Here is a 21,866-nt window from a genome sequence, read left to right on the forward strand (position 1 = left end):
CGTGCACATGCATGCATATGTACATCCACATGTGTACACACGTATATGTACTCACATATACATGCACACGCACGTCTATACGTGCATAGACTTACACACAGACAAGCACACACGTATACTTCCCATGCACATACATAATCGTATGCATGTATGCACACACACAGGCAAACATACACCCTTGCACAAATAGGCACAGGCAGACGTGTGTGCATACACCCTGGGGCGTGTGCAGCCCTGGCACCCCTGCACAGGCAAGTGGGGCATGAAGCTGCTGGAAGCGGGCAGGGGGGCAGTGGGTTTATTGGCTGCACAGAGCAACTGGAGCGGCTGAGCTGCAGCATTGCCCCGGGGGCTCGGGGCCACAGTCCTTCCCCGGCCCAGCTGAGGAGTCCTCTCTGTGCGGTGAGCACAGAGCGCACCCCAGTCTCCGACGGTCCCGGTGCAGAGTGGGCTTTCCTGGGGCTGCTGGTGGCTGTCAGCACTCGTACTGTGGTGGGGCACAGCGCCCGGCCCTGTGGGGCAGAGCAGCCACGAGCACTGTGCCGGGGTCCCTGGAGGAGGGGCATCCCCAGGCTGGAGGCACCCGAGGTGAAAGGCAAAGCAGGGCTCTGCTGGGGCTCTGCCACGGTGCGTGCCTATGCTGGGAGCATTGGGACTGGGGGACACTGGGGCTGGGGTGCAAGGGAGGTCCCTGGGCTGAGGGCAGTGGGGAGTGGCACAGGGGTAGGGGATCCCAGGGTGGATAACTCCCAAAGCTGAGGAGGCTGGTGGGGTTGGGGTATTTGTAGGGCCCCATGGCCAGGGATATTGGGGTACCTGGTGGGGTCCCAGGGCTGGAGACACTTTGAGGTCCCAGGGAGATACATGCAGGGTCCCAGAGACACAGGCTAGGCTGGGCAGAGGATGATGTTGGGGATGGGCAGGGATCCTCGCTCACCTGCAGGACTTGGTGACGCACTCAAAGCCGTGTCGGCAGTGGGCACCCAGGGGTCTGCTGCCCACCATCCTCCAGAAGGGTGTCATGCGGGGCAGGCGGGGGGCCATGTGCCCCCCCACCTCCCAGGGCTCCTGCAGCATCCAGAGGGGCAGACGGGGCAGGGAGTGGGATGCCAAGCCCCCCAGCCCCCAGTGCCCACCCCCCCTGCCCAGACCCACCTGGAGGGAGCTGGGGAGAAGCAAGAGAAGGGAGAGGAGCAGTGCCAGGCTGGTGGTGGTGCCCGGGGCAGCAGGGGGGGCCCCATTGGCCCTGCCACCTCGGCCAGTGCCTGATGCGACAGGGGCTGAGGCTGCCATGGTGCTGCTGACTCCAGCTCCGCCAGTACCTCTGCTGGGCACTGCTCCTCCCGGGTCATGGCTTTGCACAAATATTTGAGTGGCCCTGGGTGGTGGGGCAGCCTGTTGTCAGCCCCCACCGCCCTCCTTGGCTAGGTGCTGCCAGTGCTTCTGCAGGGCATCCACAGGGCATGCGTGAGGCACCCAGGGCCTAGGCATTACCATCTGCCCCCAGCCTCAGCCACCGGCTGGGTGCCTGGGGGCAGCGGTGCTGCACAGCTGGGTGAGCTCCACACCTGGTGCCCCAGTACTGAGTCCTGCCTCAGATTTGCCCCAACACTGCTAGGGCATGTGGCATAGGTCATCCCCTCCCTGCCCAGTGTCACCCCAGAGGATGAGGCATGCAAGGTGGCAGTGCCCACTTGGGATGGGCAGCAGGAGGGGTAGTGAATGGGGACCTGGTGGAGACAGAGCAAAGCCCCGTTGTGGGGTTTGAGGCAGGAGGCTGGGTGTAGGGCAGGATAGGGCAGGGATATGCCGGCTGGCCTGGGGCAGAGGGGCTGGCTGGTGCAGCCCCCAGCATGGGCAGTAGCCCCACAGGCAAAACTCCTGCCAGAGCACAGGGTGGGGGCACGTCCCCAAAGCTAGGGCTCCTGGTGCTCCCCACAGGGCTGGTGCCAATGGGGTGCCAGGCTGTGCCCAAAGGATTCACATGGCTGTGGGATATGCAGAAAGAGCCACCCCAGCCACCCCCCCCCGCCCCCCCGAGGTGCAGCAGGGTTCTGAGGCAGGAGCCCTGCACCCTCCACCCGGCTCTACCCTGGCAGCCCCAGCGCTGACGCAGGCACAGTGCTGGGGTCAGCCAGGGACAGTGGCTCTTTCCCCGAACTACTGCTCTTCTGTCCTTTTGGCAGTGTCTGCCCCACCACGAGTGCAGACGAGATCATGCTGCTGGGGCAGACCTTTAGCACCAGGGTACCCCAGCAAGGGGTCCAGCCCAACAGGCACAAGAGCCCACCAGCATGGCACAAAAAAGGACAGAGGGCTGGGACAGACAAACCCCAGCGCCCATTCATTTCTGAGGCTTCCCCACCATGGGAAACACCAGGCACTGGCATCCAGTGGTGCCTAGGGCTGGGCACATGCCCAGCTCCCATATCTTTCATCATCACTTGCCAGGATGAGTCAATACTACATGCTTAATGATCAACAAGGGAAAAAATCTTTCCCCTAGGGTCAGGTCCACAAGCTTCCAAGAAAGCAGAAGACGTTTTCCTCCCCACAGCCTCCTGGCTGGAGTTGGCCAGGATACAGTCAACAGAGGACAAGTGGCAGGACAGGAGCCTGGAGCTCTACAGCTTCTCACTCTGCCAGGATGAGGGAGAAACTTTTTGGGGCTGGTAGGTAGGGAAGGTATGGGGGCTGGCAGCACCCTGCCCCACAGCAAATGCCCACAGCAGGGAGGAAGTGCTGAAAGATCCCCATGGAGCTTGGACCAGCAATAACAGATTGGGCTGGAGGCCAAGTGAGAAGAGATCCTGGCAAAAGCCGTAAGTTGAGGATGCAGTGGCAGTACCCAGCTGGCAGTGCCAGTGAGCACTGGGGGCAAGGTTTATGGCTGCCACCCATGCCTCGCTGCTCAAAGAAGGGGAACTTTGCCCCAGCTTTGCAAACACAAGGCATTGCACCAAGGAAGAGGCACGTTTGCCTGCAGACACCTTCCCAAAATAACCCTGGCAGCTAAATGCCTTGGCCACAGCGACAGACAGCACAGAGAGACCCAGCTCATTGCCCTCCCATAGTCCCCCAGGAGCTGCCCCATATAGAAGGATGTGGAGCGTCTCTTGGCTCCAGCCCCACCGAGGCAGCTGCCTGCAGCCACATCTGGTCCCCACTGCCCCAGAGCAAGTTTATGCTCCAGGGAAGCCTCTTCTGCCAGCTCCTGCTTGAACCAGCTGGAGTTTACCCCCTGCACGCAGCAGGGAACAGCACCTACCCCCTCCAGTGCAAGCTGCACGGTGACACAGTCTATGCTAGCCTGTCCCAGGGGGCACCTGTTGCACCCCAGGGACAGAGCAAGAATAGACAAAGATGGTCTTTAGCAAAATCCATCCATTTATTTATTTACACAGTCAGCAATAAATAGAGGAAAGCCAGGTAGCAGGGGTGCTGGGAGCATGGGACTGACCCCTCTGGGAACGAACAGCAACAGGCCGGGAGCCCAGCAGAGCCCAAGCCCTGTGGGACAGCAAGGGTGCAAGAAGGCAGAGGGACACCACAACAGGGGTCCGAACCTTGGGACAGGGTGAGACCCGAGCCCTGCTAGAGGGCAACCAAGGAGGTGAAGGACAGGGGTGGCAGAGGAAGCAGTGGGCAGAGCCCACTGCAGACAGCTGCCTGGCCCTGGCACTAGGATAAGAACTGGCAGCTTGGGTCCCTCCAGTTTTCACAGCCACCCAGAGCAGAGCTGCGGGGGAGGAGAGCAGCTTCCCCACCATCCCCCCCCAGCCCAATTCCCAGCCTGGTGAGATGCTGCCGCAGCTGGGACTAGATGGGATGGGGTGCATGTGAGCTGGGAAGGAATCCCACAGGTAGGGTTGCACCAGATACTGACAGCACCAGCTTGGTGCCAAGCATGGAGACACCTGGACCACTTGCCCTCCCTGCCCTGGCTCCACCAGGAGACCCACAATCACTTCCTAGGAGCTTTGTGCTCCAGTCCAAGAACTCAGCTCATCTCTGGGAGCATCAGTCCAAGCCCCCATGCCCCCCAAAAACACACAGTGGCTGTGGGGCTGCAGGAAGGACAGATGCCACAGGACAACCGCCCCAGTACAGGCTCCTGCCTTTAAAAACTTACAATTTACATAAAACTGCCATTGTAAAACCTTCCATCAGAGCAGTGCCGTGCAGGGAGAGGGGACAAACCTGTCCCAGGCAGAGAAAGACAAACCCTAAAGTCCGGATCCAGCAGGGACAGGCAGAGCCTGGGGGTGATGCGCCAGGGCAGCAGGCATTACCGGCAGGTGCAGGACTCTGCAATCATGTTCTCATACTCCTTGTAGAGGATGCCACCGTCACGCTCAATCATGAGGACGCTGATGGGGCTGTAGCGGTATGGGACGCAGGAGGGCTGGGGCACATTGGCATCCACCAGCTGATGGACAAAGCTCTGCACCACGGCGTGGTTGGGTGCATGGTAGTCATAGCGGAGCAGGCGGGGACAGGCACCCTTGCAGTAGCGCGGGTTGTAGCGGTGGGGAGCAATGATCCAGTGGTCCCAGCCCAGCTGGGCAAAGCTGACGGGGAAGGGGCGCAGGGAACAGTCACTCTTCTCCCCTCCCTGCTCTCGCAGGTAGCCAGGCAGGTCGTGGGCCAGCACCCCTGTATCACGCCGGTGCCGGCGAGGCTCTGCTGCCGGAGGTGGCAGCCCAGCCTGGGTGTCATTGAGGTAGAGGAGGAGGAAGGGGTGGCTGGGGGCCACTGGAGCATCTCGGCTCCCCGCCCGACCGGCATGCACACAGATATGCCGCAGCGCCAGGGTCCCTGCACTGCTGTTCCCCAGCATTAGATAAGGGGTGACATCCACTTCAGCCCAGCCATGACGGGGGCGGGCAGCAGGGCTGAGCAGCGCCCCGGGTGCCTCGCCGGCGGCCACCAGCTCCAGGGCGCAGAGGAGGCGTCCATGGGCCAGAGGCAGGATAGGCAGGTAGACCATGGTGGCTCGGAGGAGGTGCTCAGCCTCGGGTTGGCCCTCCAGGTGGTAGGTGAGGGGCTGCACATACCAGCGACCTGCAGGGAAGCAGCAGTCAGTGCCCCCCGGTATGGCACAGCAGGCACCGCACTAGCACAGCCTTCTCCCAGGGTGCTGCCACAGCCCCACACAGCACAGCTGAGCCTGTGGCATCACCACCCCCAAGGCCCATAACAGCCAGGCGCCCCAGCACAAGGCAGGAGCCTCAGCAAACAGCAGCCGTGTGCCGTAGCTCGCTGGCAGGATGAAGGACAAAGAGCAGCAGGACAGGAGCAATTCCCATCCTCTGCACCAACAGCACTGGCCTGGCACAGCATCAGGCAGGACTGGAAAGGGAGGGGCACATGGGGCCAGTGATGTCCTTGCCCATCTCATCCCTGGGACAAAGAGTGCCTCGGCCCCCTGCTAAGGGGGACTCCACAGCCAAGGATAGCCCCACTGGGCACAGGACATGCCAGCCCTGGCCAGGACACTGTAAAGGAGGGGAAGGAGGCAGGCAGAGACCTCCCCAAAGCCCACTCCACCAGCTCCACTAAGCCGCCACACTGCCCTTAGTGCCCACCTGCTCCTTACCTGCCCAGGGCTGACCCCCGTGGGAACTGGCCCGGACTAGGCGGACAGTGTTGGTGCCTAGGCTGCGGCCGTGGCGGGGTCGGCCTTCACGGTCAGCAGCACGCTGGTACAGGTTCAGCATGTAGCGCAGGGGCTGCCCGCTTGCTGGCCCTGCTCGCCAGCCCCGGCTGCCTGGTGCCCGCACTTGCAGGGCCTGCAGGAGGGGCAGGGGGGGGACGGCAGGCAGGGAGCCAGGAGACAGCGGAGACTGGTTTGCGGCCCAGGAAAGGGGCAGAGCGAGGAAGAGGAGGAGGCTGGCGAAGGAATGGAGCAAAGCCATGATGGGAGGGGTGGGGGTGTGTGTCAGTGAACAGGGCAAGGTGGGGCTGGCTGGCAGCAGGATTAGGGGGAGCCTGCAGTCATGCTTCTCCCCCCCAAGAAAGGCAAAGCTAGTCACAGGCACCAGCAAAAGGAGAACCCAGAGTGCTGCCAGCTGCTGTCAAGCCAGGACAACCATGCCAGCTGAGCTTAGCACAGGAACAGAAAGGTGGAGGGGGCTCTGTATGCAAAAAGGGGTGCAAATTCCAGACTAAAACCCAGACCGGGGCAAAAGCAGCCAGCCAAGACCTACAGGGGCTGTAGAAGTGCTGGGGCTAGGGGTGGGGGCGTGAAGTGAGGTGGGTGGGGAGTACCAGCTCGCTCAGCCCACCTGCTCCTGGCTAGCCTCCTCCTGCAGGGTAAGAGATCCCAGGCTCCCGGGGCCCATTTTAAAGGCACGGCCCCAATCAGGGTTTAAAGGGCCAGGAGCTCCCTGGGTCCCAGGGGAGGGGGGCTGGATCCTGGCGAGGTGCTCTGCTGCAGTGAGAGCCTTTCCAGGTCTCCTCTGCCTCATGCCAACTCTCCGGCAGTAGGCTCAGCATCTTAGTGCCCATTGCCGCAAGCTGGTATTCACTGCCCAGAGTAGGCACAGAGCCCGGGGGTTTGCTCCTAGACCAGCCCTATGGCACAGCCAGGCTGCCCAGTGCCTCACTTTTCCCCGCTGAGAGATAGGCATCAACCTCATGATCGTGGCACTAAGCACACAGCTGAGCAGAGCGACCCAGAGCCGAGCGGCATGGAGTGTGTCGTGTGTGTCGTGCCCACAGCTTCGCCAAGCTAGGCCGTCCCAGCTCCGAGGTCTTTCTGCCAACACCTGCCCAAGGCTGAGGGGCTGTGAGTGTGATGCCCACCCTCTCGCTGGCATGGGTCATTTGAGGCATTGCCCTTACAGGGGACATTACTCCCCAGCCCTGTGGCCCTGCAGTGCTTGCCCAACGCAGGCTCTGTGCGTGCACCACAGAGGAGGGTGTGGGCAGCCGCGGTCTGTGCTCCTCGGCAGAGCACCTGGTGCAGTGCCTAGACCCATAGGACACTGCTGCTATCCTGCTCGGCCAGAGGGGGTTGGAGGGTGTGGGCACTCTGTTTGGGAATCACTGGTGCAGGCATAGGGACATGGGGGGAGGTGGGGGGTATGTTGGTGTCTGCCTTGCCTCAGGTGCTGCCCACCCTTCCCAGTGCCAGCTGGGCACAGCGATAAGGCCTGGGAGGGCCATGTGGGGCAGGGGGGTGCTGGGGCAGGGGGTGGGATGTGGTGCTTAATGGGGTGTGTGGCCACGTGACGAGCCAGGGCGCAGAGCCCTCACGCCTGGCCGGGCAGCCCTGGTTACTCATTTGGGAAAGGGCACGGGGGCAGTTCAGCCCGGTGGAGGCTAGGGAAAGTACGGGCATGGCAGGGGCTGGCCGTGAGTGGGGAGCACAGTAAGGGGGGTGGCAAGGCCATGGGGGAGAGAGCACAAGAGTCTGGCCAGGGGTGAACACATCAAGGCCGTGTGAGGGGGGCTGTGCATCGCTGCTAGGTGGGCTTCAATGCCACAAACAGCCTGGGGACCACCTCATCCCTGTGCCCTGGGACCCCCCAGTGCAAGGACAGGGCACATGTACTGGGCTGCCTGCAGCAGGGCTGGGCAGAGTGCAGGCAGAGTTTAAGGCAGGCACTGGTGGACGAGGACTGCCAAGAAAAAACAGAGGGACCCTTTCTGCACTGGGGCTCAGCAACCCCAGGGGTAGCTTGCCAGCCCAGCACAGCAAGCCCACCCTCCTGGGCTGCGGTGCTGTGGCTGCCCAGCCCGCAGGCAGCCGGGGGGGGCGCAGGCGTCCCTGGCAGGGCAGAGCTTTCTGGGCCGTCTGTGCTGTCTGGCAGGGAGATGAGTAAGAGCCGGGGCCCCAGGCGGGAAGAGGAGGAGCGGGGCTCTCAGCTCCCCAGGGAACCAGCCCTGATCCACTCCCACCACCCCCACTGCCGCCCGCCACCTCTTTGCCCTGCCTCAGTTTCCCCAGAGGGGTACAGCAGCCCATCCTGGAGGTGGTGGGGGAAAGGCAGAGGTGAAGCACAGGCATACTGCCACACAAGCCCTGGGGTGCCTGGCAGGACAGGGTGGGGGCCGGAATGGGCAGGCCAGACAGAAGCCAGCAGCGCATGCTCACCTGCAGGCAGCAGGGCTCAAGGCGCTAGAGTGATCGCCAGGGCTGGGTGCTGCCAGGGAGCCTTCTGCTCCCGGAGCTGGGGCGGATGCTGCATCACCCCACTGCCACCCAAACAGGCACCCCCTTGTGCCTGTGTGAGCGCTACCAAACTGCTCACCACACTGCACTGCACTGCTGGGTTGAGCTGTGCCAAGCCAAGCTGTGCTATGCCAGGCTAAGCTGTGCTGAGCTGGCCCTAATGGTGCTGGTCCCTGGCAGCACCATAATGTGCTGGCCCAGACTGGGTCGTGCTGTGTTGAACCGTGCCAGGCCAAGCCATACTGTGCCAAGCCAAACTGTGTCAGCCCTGCTTGTCCATTTCCACCCAAGCTGAACTGCACTGAGTGAAACCAGCCCAGGCCAAGTGGAGCCAAACTAGGTCAGGGCCCTGGCCATGCCATGCTGTACCAAAATGAATTGTGCCAGCCCCATGTCACGCCATGCTGAGCTGAGCCAAGCTAGAATGTGCCAACCCAGCTGAGCTGCATTGAACCATGCTAGGCTGAGTCATGCTGGGCCAGCCATCCCATGCTGAGCTGATCCAAGTTGTCCCAGGCTGAACTGTGCTGTGCCATGCTGAACTGAACAGTGCCAGCCCTCCATGTCATGTCATGCAGCGCTAAGCCAGACTGAGTTGAACCATGCTGGGTGGGCCATGCCAAGCTGAGCTGAGCTGAGTAGCACAGTGCTGTACTGTGCCACTGTGTGCTGAGCCATGCCATGATCTGAGCCATGCCAGGCTGTGCCAAGAGCTGTGCTGAGCTGTGCCATGCTATGCTGAGCTAAGTCATGCCGAGCTGTGCTGGGCCATGCCGAGCCATCCCTTGGCGTTCCGAGCAAAACTGAGCTCTGCCGTGCCGTGCCGTGCCGAGCCGATCGCCGCCGTCCCCCCGCGCCTCATTGGCGGCGGCGGAGCAGCCCTGGTGCCGGCTCGGCTCCGCCCCGCCGCTCGGCTCCGCGCCGCTCAGCCCGGACGGGCGGGGGTGCAATTTCCTCCGCGGTGCGGGGCCGGCCCGGGATGTGGCGGTAGCGGCCATGGAGCGGGCCGGGGGACGGCCCGGCGCCCCTCAGTACGTGCATGTGCAGCTGCAGGGGGGCGCGCCCTGGGGCTTCACGCTGCGCGGCGGGCTGGAGCACGGCGAGCCCCTCATCGTCTCCAAGGTAGGCGCCGCCAGACGTGGTCCTGCGTGGGCTCCGCGGCTCCTCCCCGCGAGGGGCCGCTGACCCGTGGCGGGGCGCGGGAGGCGGGGGGACAACCGGTGTGTGGCGGTGCTGGGGGCGCGGGGAGCCCCGGCCGTAGGGTCGCGCGTCCTGGCACGGCGGGGCGGGGCGGGGCCGTGGCGGTGACTCGCACCCACGTACCCCCACGGCCCACCACCCCGAGCCGCAGGGAAGAGTGGGAGCCGGAGCTGAGGAGGTGGAGGGACAGCTCAGGCCCGGCGGCAGGAAGAAATTCCTCCGGCACATCCGTTGGGCTGGCGGCGGGGGCGGCCCCCCCGTCCCGGCCGGTCTCATCCCGCGCGGCGCAGCCGGGCTGGGGGGGGGCGCAGCCCCGCTTCGTGTGCTCACCCGTGGGTTCCGCGCCCACGGGCATCCCCGAGACAGGGCTCTGCGGGGACGTTGGGGGCCACGTTGAGGGGGACTGGAGTACGCCCTGTCCCATCCGGCACCCCCGAAACGCTTGGGCAGGGCCGTGCCCGGGATAGGGGGCTGGTGTCGGAGTGCGGTGCCGAGCGGGGGAGGCGCAGGGCCCGGTCGCCTGGGACCTTTCTGCAGCGGGGAACGGGGAACGGGGAACGGGGAACGGGGAACGGGGAGGGTGGGGCCCCACGGCCGCGACGTCCCGCCGTGCAGGGGGTCATCGAGTCCCGTGGCCTCGTCGGGGCACCGCCCTCCTGGGAAACCCCCCGGGAGCCTGGCAGCCGCCGGGGGTGCCCCAGCACCCCGCCCCCCTGCGGTGCCCGACCGAGTCTCTGTTACCGGGCGGTTTGGCTGCCTGCCCGCCCGGTGCTCCCGTCCTGCCGGGGCCGGGGTGCTGGCGGGCCGGGCTGTGCCGCGGCCCCGGGGCCACCTCCCTGCCCCGAGCCGGGCTGGCTGCCCCCCTGGGGCCCTCCACGCCCTGCGCCGAGACGCGGGCAGCGTGGTCTGGCTGGGGGAGCTGGAAAAGTGGCTCCGGTCCCTGCCCCGCGCCCCGGGGCGGCACCGCCGGCGGGCGGGAGCCGGGGCCCTGTCGGGGGTCGCGGGGCTGCTGCGCGCCCCCCGACTCGCTGCCGGGCCGCTGGGCCCTGAGGCGGTGGGTTCCGGTGGGTCCGCCGGCTGCTTGAGCAGTGGATGGGGGGGCCGGGGGACGTTCCCCGCCGCTGCTGAGAATGGAGGGGCGTCCTTGCGGGCCAGGGGGTGCCGGCCCCCGCGCTCCCTCGGCCGGGCCGCCACGCGTGCTCTGCAGACAAAGGGGGCTTGTTCCAGTGCTCTGTGCATTCAGGGGAGGGTCCCCCGGGGCGCCCGCTCCGCCACTGCGGCCGGCTGAGGTGTGTGCGTGCCGGCCCGTGTGGGGGCGGGCAGCCCCTGCCTGCGGCCGCGGCGGGCCCTGGGCCCCGCGCCGGAAAGGGGAAGGGGATCCTGGCGCTCGGTGAGACAGTTTGGCTTCTGAGCTCACTCCGGGTGCCTTCCTGTGGCAGAGTCCCATGGTGGGACTGGCCTGTGCTCCATGGGGCTGCTGAGTGCCCTCCAGCACACGCCCCCCCGGGCGTGTCAGGGCCAAGGAGGGAGCTCTGTGTAGGGCAGGGTGGACACAGCTCAGGCACTGCAGTGGCTGTGACTCCTAAGACATGTCTCTCCTGGGGCAGGCAGATATTTCTGTGAACCAGCTGGTGCCCAACATTAGGGTCCAGAGTGAACACCAAGGGTGGTGGTTGGGAAAGTGCCTGGGGCTGTCCTGGCCAGGCAGGGCAGCAGACGGCAGGGTTTGGCTGCCAGCGCTGAGTTCACTGGTGGCGAAGGCAGAACAAGGGGCTGTTTGTGCCAGATTTAGCTCCTGATGAGTGATGCCAGGGCTGAGCCATGTCTGTCATGGTGGCCCAGATGCGTGTGCAACCCCAGCAGTGTCCTGCATGGGCAGGGGGGAACCTGTCACCACTGACTCAGCCCCATGGCCGCAGGAGGCAGGATGAGATAGGCATGTGGCCGGGCGGAAGACAGGGGTGAAGGTGCAGGCTGCCCTCCCTACCTGCTCTACCGGAGCTTCCTGGTGGTGGGCAGCAGCATGGCAGGGGTTAAACACAGGTGCTCCAGCTAGTGCCTGGTGGGACAGGGAGCCCTTGCAGTCAGCTGAGGCCCGGTGCTTGGAAGGCAGCCCCAGCTGGCTCCTGGGTGGGAGAGCAGCCTGCTCTCCGTGCCCAGCTTGGACATGGTGTTGCAACCCCCAGGTCTCTGAAAACATGGGAGAGCTGTGGGGTGCAGGGCACAGCTGTGCCAGGCAGAGCCATGGAGCAGTGTTGGGCTGAGCAGGAGGCCTGACTGCCCCTGCCTGGCTCCTCAGGTGCCAAGTTGCCCGCAGGCCTGGGGATGCCCCCTGAGCCCTGCCCGGTACCAGGGCTGGGAAGGGGTGCCCGGAAACACTTGTGTGGTGACCAGCCTGCTGGAGAGCCGCAGATGCCCCCTGGCACCAGGGCCTGGCGGGCACTATGGGTAGACCTTGTTTCTCTGCTGGGCCAGGAGCTGCAGAGCAGGGTGAGGAGCCTGTGGACAGGGTGGGCATAGGAGCCCTGGCATGGGGTGAGGCCAGCTCTGCCCACCACTCTGCAGGTGACTGTAGGGTCTGGCCAGGTCAGGCTCCACATCCATGCCGGGCCTGGGGTCACGGGGGACTCCAGATCCAGTACCACATGCCTGCATGCCCCATGCCACTGCCACCGTGCAGCCCAGCAGCTAGGTTCACTTGCAAGCCCTGTGGCGTGAGGGACTAGGTATGGTGATCCCCATGCCATTGGGAGCGTCAGGATGTACAGAAAAGAGTGCCAGCATTGGGCGCTTTGCCTGCCCAGGTTGGGCACTGTCCATCTCAGGGCTGCCTGCGCTGCACCTACATGCTGGGGCAGAGGGGATGGGCTGAGTCCCTTCCGTGCCAGCAGCACCATGGCCTTGTGTCCTGCAGCCGTGGCAGCATGGCACAAACAGGCTCATTGCAGCCATGTGTGCCATGATGGGGTAGGCACGTGCCAGGGCTGGGCACAGCTTGACACTTCCCCTGCTGTTGGCTCCCCTGGGTGCACACAGCGTGATGGCATCCTTTGGGCATCGAAATAACCGCGGGTGCCTGGGCAGGGTCAATGCAAGGCTGAGAGCAGCAGTGAGGGGCTGGCATCCGTGCAGGACAAAGGGCCCTTGTGCTGCCCGCGCCTGCAAGAGAATCTGCTGGGATGGGACATTTTTCTCTCCCCCCCCGCCCCCCCCCCCCCGCCCTTTTCTTGCTCAGAAATTCATGTGACTGGGGCAGGGGGGGAGCCCAGCACCGCAGATCCCTCCACAGTGCCTGGGGTGCAGGCACCCCCTTTCCGAAGGCTCTTTCTCCCTTGGTATCTGGTGGAAGAGCACCAGGGTGTTCCTGGGGGCCGTGCCCTCCCTGACACCCCTTTCTGTGGCCCAGGTGGAGGACGGGGGCAAGGCTGCGCTGTCCCGCCGGCTGCAGCCAGGCGACGAGCTGGTGAACATCAGTGGGACGCCGCTGTACGGGTCCCGCCAGGAGGCCCTGATCCTCATCAAGGGCTCCTATCGCACCCTGAAGATGATCGTCCGCAGGTTGGCAGTGCTGCGGGTGGGGGGGTGGGTGTAGCGATGGGGGCATCACCTGCCCAGGGGACTGGCGGGATCCTGGCAGTGCCCCTGCCTCCAGCCTGGAGGTGCCCCATGCTGGGACGGAGTGGGGGGCAGCCCCACCATGGCTGCCAGCACCCCATGGTGGGTGGGGGCTCCCCAGACTGGTCTGCTGCTAGCAGAGCTGGGGCAGTGCAGTGGGCTCAGCCCTGGCTTGCTGGGCGGTATCCTTGAGCGGGGCCGCTCCTCTCCCTTCCTGCCTGCCTGCTGCCTGGGAAAGGAAGGAGAGGCAGGGCCGGGCCCTGCAGTTGGTCCCCCTCCCCACCCCTTTGCCCTGCATCCAGTCCCTGGCTGCATCCCGACCAGGCTCCAGCTCCGGCGGCATCCAGGGGCTGGGGCGGTGCAGGGCACTGCCTACAGGGCAGGGGGTGCCATGGGGCTGTGCTGGGGCTCAGCGTCATCCGTGGTGAGTTTGGGGGCTCTGGAGAGGGAGGGACCCCTGTGCTGACCTTGCAGCTTGTCCCTGCCACCCTCCCTGCCCACCTGGTGTATGCTGGGGCAGCACCGGGCTCTTGTGGGGTACAGGAGGTGGTGTCTGCCCACGTCTGTGTGGTGACACTGGACTGCGTGCGCTGGGGGGACTGGAGACCCCCATTGCTGCCTGGCACAGGGGGTGGGATGGGGCCTGGGACAGGACCTCTCCCTGGGGACACGATGTGGCTGGTGCTTGCTGCAGATGCTGAGGGACCGAGGAACAAGGGAGGAAGATCAGGCTTGTGGTGGGGACACAAATGTGGCCCCAGGGTCCTTTGGCATGCCCACGGAGCCAGTCCAGTCCTGGCAGGGACCCTTGCCCTGCTGGGGCACTGCCTGTGAGCTGTGCTGAGGCCACGTCCTCAGTCCCTTGTTGAGGCTGGCAGCAGGAATGCTGCAGGCAGGGGAGCCCCAGCAGCGGGGGGGAACCATTGGGATCCCCCTGTCCAGCGCCGGGTGCTGGCAGGGCTGGACCCTCCTTGCTGCTGTCCCCCTCGGGCGGGTGCTGGCCTGAGGGGACAGGAAGACCCGTAGGAAGTGACTTCAGCCCCGGTTCCTCCTGCCGGCTTCCTCCCCATTCTTGTCCTCTCCCGCTGTTGCTCTTGGCAGGAGGAGCGTGCCCATCCTCCGGCCCCATTCCTGGCACGTGGCCAAGCTTGCCGAAAGCCGCCCCGACGCCCCCGCCATGCACTGCCCTGCTGACGCCTTCAGCCTCTCCTGGCCCTCGGGGTGTGATGTCAGGTGAGACCCCTGACCCACCCCCACGGGCACCCTAGGGCCGTGCAAGGGAAGGGGGCGGACAGGGCGCCTGTTTGGGTTGGAGCGGGGGGTGACTGCTTGCTTGCCCCACACCACTGTCGGGCATCCCCCTGCGTCCGGCTGCCGTGCTGCTCTTTCCCCTGCCTGTTTACTCACCGGCTCCCGGCAGGAAGGGGCGGTGGCTCTGCCGGAGTGGACCAGAAGCTGCCGATTCCCAGTGCCCCCCGCCCCCCAAAGCAACAGGCGGCCCGAGCCACGCATACCCTGTGTCCCGTGCCCGCTCCCCTGCCAGTGCTGGGGCAGTCTTGGTGCTGCCCCCAAACCCAGGGGTGAATGGCAAGTTGGGGCTGCGCCAGCCTGTGCCTCCTTATCCTGCTTGGGGGGTTGTGTATGGTGGGGGGTGTTGGCTCCTTGGGGTCTCATGCCCATCGGAGGGGGTGGTGGGGAGCTGGGCATGGGCAGCGGGCACCCCTAACACTGGCGTGGGGCCGGGCGGCAGCGAGCTGTCTCTGCAGTGGAACCCGCTGTCCCGGCACTGCAGCACCGACCGGAGCAGCTCTATTGGGAGCATGGAGAGCCTCGACCAACCCAGCCAGGCCTACTATGAAGGGGACCCCTCACCCATTGACCAGGGCATGTACCACGGCAAGCGGGACTCGGCCTACAGCTCCTTCTCCGCCAGCTCCATCGCCTCTGACTGCACCCTCTCCCTCCGCCCCGAGGATGCCACCTCTGTCGACTCCAGCCTCCAAGGCCCCTGCAAGCTCCCCGACAGGCGCTACCCAACCACGGGGGCTGAGCCACCTGCCAGCCGGCACCCCGAGGCCTGGCGGGTGCCCGTACCTCCCCAGCCCCCTGTCAGGAGGGACAGCCTGCGGGCAGCCCAGGCCGGCGGAGGGGACAGGCGCCAGGCGTTGGGGCTGGCAGACATGCAGCATGCCAAGGGCCGGTGGATCTCTGAAACCTTCCTCTGCCAGCAGGACCGGGAGGCGGAGGCAGCAGGTGGGAGGACGCCAGCACCATACCCCATGAAGGACCGTCTCTCTGCTGATGAGTATTACATGCTGAGCTCCCACCCAGACCGGTGCCCGGCCGAGCCACTCCTCGGGGAGAGTGTGGAGCCTGGTGACCGGCTGTACCCGGATGACGGTGTACACCAAGTGCCAGATGCCATGGCGGCAGGTGACAACCTGCTGCTCTCCCCGCTCACGGGCCATGCACCACACGGGCACAGTGCTCCTGAGCAGCTGCTGGCCTCTCAGCTCCGCTCCCTCCAGGTGGACACTGGCAGTGAGCGAGCCTCGCCAGCCCTTGATGGGCACCGCTGGACACTTTCCCTGCTGCACCCCGAGGGCAGCCGGCCGAGGGCCACGGGAGCTGCCCAGGACCCCTCACTCTGCCCGGAGCCGTGCCACCACCTGCCACCCTGCCGCTGCTGCCCCGAGCCGCAGCAAGCCTGCGGGCAGGATGGGCAGGGGGCCAGCCCGACGCATAGCACTGAGGGGCCAGTGGAGGAGAGCCGGACAGGGGGACGGCGAGCTGGGGGTCCTCCCCACCGTTCCACTCAGATGCGCCGTCGCAGCGACCGCTTTGCCACCAGCCTGCGCAACGAGATCCAGCGGCGCAAGGCCCAGCTGCAGAAGAGCCGGGGTCCCGGCGCACCACTGCCTGGTGAGGAGCCGGTGGAGGAGACGGAGGAGCCTCCCGAGGGCAGCGTGCCGGTGGAAGGACCCCGTGCCCTGGCCAAGCGTCTCAGCCCTGCACCAAGCGAGGACGGCAGGAACGCTGACCGCTCAGGGGACCGAGGCGTCCCCACCCCTGACCCGCTGCTGGTCCCCAAAGGGCCCCCGTCCCCTGAGCAGGCAGTGCCGATGGGCCAGGGCCACTGGCGCTGGTCCCCAGAGCGCAAACTACAGCAGCGGTGTTCACCCAGCCCTGATGAGCTGGAGGGCTATGGCCAGAGCCCGGCGGCCCCCATCTCCTCGCCGCGAGGCAGTGACGAGGCCATCCTCCTGCCCTTCGCTGACCGTCGCCGGTTCTTCGAGGAGAGCAGCCGGCCGGCGCCGCCCCGGCACAGCAAGCCTCCAGCCGGAGATACCAGTGTCTTCCAGCTCCCTGGCCCCAAGCGCCGGGATGCCCGCCGTCACTCCGTGGACCAGCCCTACGGTTCCCCTTCGCCCAGCCGCCCCAGCTCCACCAACCCCTATGCCGCTGAGTGCTGCCGGGATCAGCTGCCCTGCTACAAGCCACTGGGGAGGCCGGGGGAACTGGAGTACCTGCGGGGCTTCTCCTACCCCTATGGGGGTCCCTTGCGTCCTGAGCCCTGCCGCTGCTGTGGGGGGGACCTCTGCCCTCCGCCGCTGCCCCGTGGCCATGCTTGCTGCTGCCACCCCCAGCCCTGGGCGCACTGCCCTGACTGCTGCTGCCCGGCCCCTCGCCCCGGGCGGGAGGAAAATGATGCCTGGACCACCTGGAGAGCTTTCACCCCGGTGAGTGAGCACCCCTGGGACTACAGGGGGGCAGCACTGACACCATCCTGCACCCTTGGAGCATGACCCTGGGTTGAGGTGGGGGGTACTGTGCCCATGGGAGGCCCTGCAGACCCCTTGTATGCCTGCTGTGCCTGGAGGGGGATGGGTCAGGGGGTGCTAGGGAGCCTGGGTGCTGGGAAGGGGGATGCTGACCCCACTTTCACATTCCCTCTCCTTCCCCCATGTAGGAATTTCCTCTGGATGAGTGGGAACCACCAGCGATAACCAGGAAAGCTAGCCAGTCCATCAGGTGAGCCTGCGCCGGGTGCCAGCGTGCCGAAATGCGCATGCCACTTGGTGGGGATCTCTGCCGGTGAGATGTGAGGTCCACTGCGATTTTGGTTGATGTACAAAGCACCTCCCTTAATGCCCTGGCCACAGACGCACTGTGCCCTGCGAAGTAGGGACATGTGCCACCTTGGGCAAGTAGGGCTCAGGGGTGTGGGGAGGTGCCCATTGCAGGGTGGGTCCCTGCTTACCCATCCCCAGGGAGCTGAGGGCATCTCTGGGGGGCTGTGCCCAGTGCAGGGGTGTCAGGAGAGCCTGGCCTTCCCCCGCTGGCAGGGCTGGGTGACTCCAGCTGGGAAAACTGAGGCAGGGTGGGCATGAGCTGCCGGGGGCATGACTGTCTGGTGGGGATGGGTGCCCTCTTCTCTCCCCAGTGAGCTCTCCCACTATCAACTGGGGTTCTCGAGGCTCGGCCCCTTCCGCCCCTGCTTTGAGAGCACTGAGCCGGAGTGGCCGCCCTGCTACCGGGCCACGTCCACGCATGACCTCTCGTGGGATGGTGACCACCTAGCCCGCTCCCCTGAGAGCCCCCCGGACCCCCTGCACCGCCCACTGCGAGGCAGAGCCTTCTCCGAGAGCCACCTCAACCTGGAGCCCACCAGCCCCCGGGTCCGTGACTGGAGGGACCTTCTCCGTGCCAAGCTGGACTCCCCCAGCGTCTCCAAAAAGAAGGGGCCCCCACCTCCCCGCCCGCCTCCCCCCAATTGGGAGAAGTACAGACAGCGCCGGACATCCCAGCGCCTGCCAGATGTTTCTGGGCACGGCTCTGCCTTCACCGCTGCCCCAGTGCCAACCCGCAGCATTGCTGAGGCTGTGCGTGAGCGGTCGCAGAGCCTCACTGGGGAGCAAGGCAGCCAATCCTGGGGGCACACCGCTCGCCCCCCTGCCCCACCAGGCGCCTGGCCCCGACCCAAGCCCCCTGGATCGCTCCGCAGGATGCCCGAGCCTGATGTTGCCAGCGCTGAGATTTGCAGGCAAGTGCTGCTGCAGCATGGGGATAGGAGTGAGGCTACAGGCCCAGCCTGGTCGTGGGGTGGCTTTTGGCGCCATGTGGCCCTTTTGAACCCTACGTCAGAGCATCCTAATCCACTCCTTGGGGGTGGGCCATGGGGTTTTCTCGGGGTGGAGGGTGTGCCTGACTTCTTTCCCTGGGGTAGGCACAGCCCTGCGTGTCCCCGTCCCCCACGGGCAGGCAGAGGAGCTGACATGGGTGTCCCCTGGGTGGGTGTCGGCAGGGCGGCAGGGGCTAGGGAGGAGTGGCCAAAGGTGAAGCACCCCTGGGAGATGGAGGAACAGCCCCAAAGGCTCAGCCGGAACCGGGAGTGGGGCTGGGACAGCCCTCGCGGGGTGAGTGAGAGCTCCGTGCCCCTGCACGATGGCCCCGGCCCCGCCACCCCAGAGGCACCCAAGCCCAGCCCTGGAGCAGCAGAGGAGGCGAGCTGCCAGGGAGGCCGGCCCCAGCCCCACCGCATGGACTCAGAGGAGCTGCTGTGGGATGTGGCGGGAAGGGATCGCTCCCTGGCTGGCATCCTGGCCCCCGTGGCCCCGCTCAGCACTGCCACTGAGGTGGTGGGCAAGCTGCTGGTGGCAGGGGAGTGGCAGGTCTGGTGGGAGCGTTACCAGCAGGACTGGCGCCTGGAGGCCCTGGCGCAGGACAGGTAGGGCTGGCGCAGCATCGGCAGGCACTGTGCTGAGGACAGGCTGCACCCTGCTGCCCCCGGTGCTGAGTCCCTGTCCCCTCAGGCAGGGCTTCGAGCCCATTTCACCGCCCCCCGAGAGCACTGCCAGCTCCATCTCCTACCCAGCCTATTACAGCGCAGCGGCAGGCAAAGCCGAGCCGCTCGGTAAGGTGAAGCAGCTGCCGGAGGTGGTGGAGGGGAGCTCGGAGGATGAGGAGGAGGTGGACCGCGATCTGGTGGAGAAGAAGGTAAAGCGCGCACTGCTGGGGACGGTGCCCTTGGGGTTCCCCACTGCCGTCGCCAGGGGCTCGCAGGGACCAGGGGCATTGCCGTAGCATTATCAGTTGCTCATGGGAGCTGGGGCATCACTGCGTGCTTGTGGGGACCAGGGACATCACTGGGTGCTTGCAGGGAGTGGAGGCTCGCGGGAACCAGGGGCATTGCCATATGCTCATGGGGTCTGAGACATTACCAGATGCTCACAGGGACTGGGGGTGTTGCTGTTGGCTCATGGGAACCAGGGGCATTGCCAGTGCTCGCAGTTTGTGGGGCCCAGTGCAGCGTCGCACACCTGCACCCATGTGCCCGTTCTCCAGTGCCAATGGGGGTGGCCCCAGTCTCCCCTAACCCCTTTCCTCTGGCAGCTGCAGCTGATCGAGAGCCTGAGCCGTAAGCTGGCAGTGCTGCAAGAGGCGCAGCGGGGGCTGCAGGAGGACATCAGCGCCAATGGGGCACTGGGCGAGGATGTGGCTGCTCGCCTGCAAGCCCTCTGCACCCCGGGGGAGTTCGACAAGTACCGCCTCTTCGTGGGTGACCTGGACAAGGTGGTCAACCTCCTGCTCTCCCTCTCAGGGCGCTTGGCCCGGGTGGAGACTGCCCTGGGCAGCCTGGGGCCGCACGCCCCTGCGGAGGACAAGGTGGGCATGGGGCAGGGGGGCACCTGTGGGGCGTCAGGGTGCAGCACCCCCTGCCAACGCTGCCTGTCTCGCCCACAGATGGCCCTGCGGGAAAAGCAGCGGCTGCTGGTGGCGCAGCTGGAGGACGCCAAGGAGCTGAAGGAACACGTGGGGCGGCGGGAGGAGGCGGTGGGTGCCATGGTGGCGCGGTACCTGCCTGCCGAGCACCTCCAGGACTACCAGCACTTCGTCAAGATGAAGTCAGCCCTTATCGCTGAGCAGCGGGAGCTGGAGGAGAAGATCAAGCTGGGCCAGGAGCAGCTCCGCTGCCTGCGCGAGAGTCTCGGCCAGGCCCCCAAGGGCTGCTAGCCCCCTGCCCAGCCTCCCCCCGGGACCCTGGCCGTGGCTACAGCTTGTTGCCAAAGTGGATCCGGCCCCTCGGGGGCTCTCCCTGCATCCCTCTGTATGTCCAGCCCTTGCCTTTTATTTATTGTTCCGGTTGACTGAGCAGGGGAGGGGGTGCCAGTCCAGCTGCTGGTAGGGGAGGGTCTCTGGCCACCCAGGACCCTGTGGCCCAGCAGGACGAGGCGGACGGATCCTGCCACCCCACCTGGGTCTTTCTGTGCCCATGAAGGTCCCTCCACCTTGTCCTGAACACCAGTGCCTATCTGGCAGCTGGTACTGCACCATGTGCCTTAAACACCTCCCCAGCTGCCCCGGGGCATCCCCATGCAGTGCCTGGAAGGGTTAAACCATCCTTGCCCTCCATCATGTCTGTTTGTCCAGCTCTGTCCATCTGTCCGGTGGGAGCTGGAGGAATTTCAGCCCCCGGCATCCTCTTCCTCTCCATTGTATCCAAAACAATGGCCTTGGCCAGCGGGTCTTTAACTCATTCCTCGCTGCTCATTGACACCGTGGGGGTGGAGGTAGGTGCTGGTGGGTGCTGTGCACCCCTATCCCACGGGACACTGTGATGGGTGCCCCTGGAATGGTGTCCTGCCAAGGCATGGGGTGCTGGGAGCCGTAAACAGGGGGCTGCGGGTACGCACTGCCACCAGTGCTGTGGGCATGGGGACCACTGGACCTCATCCAGCACTCGCTTCCAGCCTCTCCCCCTGCACCAGAAGGGATTAATAGAGGAAAAACCATGTGAAGGATGAAATGGCACCTGTGCCCCTCCTCTGTGCTGCTGCAGCCCCAGATAGCACTTAGACCTCCCCCTGGGTCACTGCACCGCTGTCCATCTGTCCCCACAATGCTTAATTCATACAGGGGTTTCATGAAACTTGGGGCGGAGGGGGTGAAGCATTTTGGGGAAGCAAGGTGAGCTGCAGCCCCTTTTGTGGTGGCTACAGCCGGGCAGCCCAGTCCCAGGGTGCCTGCCTGCTTGGCACCACAGCAGCCCCACTGCATGGCTGCTCCCCACTGTGGCCTCCCCCCAGCCCGTTGAACACTACATCCCACACCTACCTGGTCCTACCCTGGGAGACAGTGCCTGGCAGGAGTGGGGTGACCTGCATGCCCCCCACCCCCCCCATCGCAGCTGTGCCTTGTGCCTGCCTGGGGACAATTCTAGGACCAAAAACTGCACCCATTGGAAGCTGGGGGACATGCTGCTCTCAGGGGGGGACTGACAGCCCTCAGCAGATCACTGTGCTGGGGGAGTGTGCTGGTGCCTGTGCCCATGCCTTGCTGCGTGCCATTGTGCCTTTCTTACACTAAAGGGGCAGTAGCAGCTGCACAACTGTCCGAGTCGTGAGTCGTGTGGTTTGTCCTTGCATCCCCAGCCAGTGGCATGAGGGCTGGTGGGTGCCCACCATGGGGGGTGGGATGTTCCAGCTGGGGTGAGCCAAGCCCTGGTGAGTGCTTCGGACCCAAATGCCCCCGTGGCACTGCAGGCAGCTAGGGTGCAGCTGTGGGCAGGGGAGTCCTCTGTGCCTGGTGCCATCAAGCTGGGCCTGGGCAGGGGGCAGTGTCTGGACCCCTCCCCAGGGGCACAGCGCTTGGGTGATGGTTGTAGCACTGTACTTGGCACTCACAGCTGCAACACCGCTGCCGGAACCTTTGGGGTGGCCCCGGCGAGGGGGTGGCCCAGCGGGGGCGGCAGTGCCCAGGGGGCTGGCATGGTGCTGCTGCTGCTGAGCTGGCGCCGGGGTGTCCTGGTCCATCCCAGCGCGGCAGGGCGGTGCGAGTGGGCACGGCACGGCCGCCGTCCCTTTGCCGACCA

The 21,866-nt window shown here is 65.5% G+C and overlaps 2 protein-coding genes and 1 long non-coding RNA gene across 8 annotated transcripts; 1 reads left to right on the forward strand and 2 right to left on the reverse strand.

Moving 5' to 3' along the window:
• Positions 1-282: 282 nt before the first annotated feature.
• On the reverse strand, positions 283-1,309 carry LOC147599324 (uncharacterized). Of its 2 annotated transcripts, XR_015259734.1 has the most exons (3): positions 1,156-1,309; positions 938-1,068; positions 283-512 (listed from the first exon to the last, which is right to left on the reverse strand). It is a non-coding gene; the product is annotated as an uncharacterized LOC147599324 (long non-coding RNA). The 2 variants fall into 2 exon arrangements; XR_015259733.1 differs by having other exon boundaries at positions 938-1,309.
• Positions 1,310-4,288: 2,979 nt separating this feature from the next.
• On the reverse strand, positions 4,289-5,918 carry BMP15 (bone morphogenetic protein 15). Its single transcript, XM_086756640.1, has 2 exons — positions 5,600-5,918; positions 4,289-5,064 (listed from the first exon to the last, which is right to left on the reverse strand). Exons 1-2 carry the CDS (start codon positions 5,916-5,918, stop codon positions 4,289-4,291), a joined length of 1,095 nt encoding a protein of 364 aa, XP_086612766.1.
• Positions 5,919-9,148: 3,230 nt separating this feature from the next.
• On the forward strand, positions 9,149-21,388 carry SHROOM4 (shroom family member 4). 5 transcript variants are annotated; one of them, XM_086756515.1, is made up of 10 exons: positions 9,149-9,301; positions 12,786-12,937; positions 14,096-14,227; positions 14,745-16,734; positions 16,965-17,026; positions 17,439-18,037; positions 18,296-18,722; positions 18,808-18,991; positions 19,388-19,660; positions 19,739-21,388. In XM_086756515.1, the coding sequence occupies exons 1-10, from the start codon at positions 9,176-9,178 to the stop codon at positions 20,006-20,008; spliced, it is 4,215 nt and encodes a 1,404-aa protein (XP_086612641.1). In that variant the 5' UTR covers positions 9,149-9,175; the 3' UTR covers positions 20,009-21,388. The 5 variants fall into 5 exon arrangements, with proteins under 5 accessions (XP_086612641.1, XP_086612643.1, XP_086612638.1 ...); XM_086756517.1 differs by having other exon boundaries at positions 14,787-16,734; positions 17,439-18,038; positions 18,300-18,722; XM_086756512.1 differs by lacking the exon at positions 18,296-18,722 and having other exon boundaries at positions 17,439-18,042; positions 18,812-18,991.
• Positions 21,389-21,866: the final 478 nt, after the last annotated feature.

This window comes from Chlamydotis macqueenii, chromosome 11 (assembly GCF_036417535.1).
Source record: "Chlamydotis macqueenii isolate bChlMac1 chromosome 11, bChlMac1.mat, whole genome shotgun sequence".
Lineage (NCBI taxonomy): Eukaryota > Metazoa > Chordata > Aves > Otidiformes > Otididae > Chlamydotis > Chlamydotis macqueenii.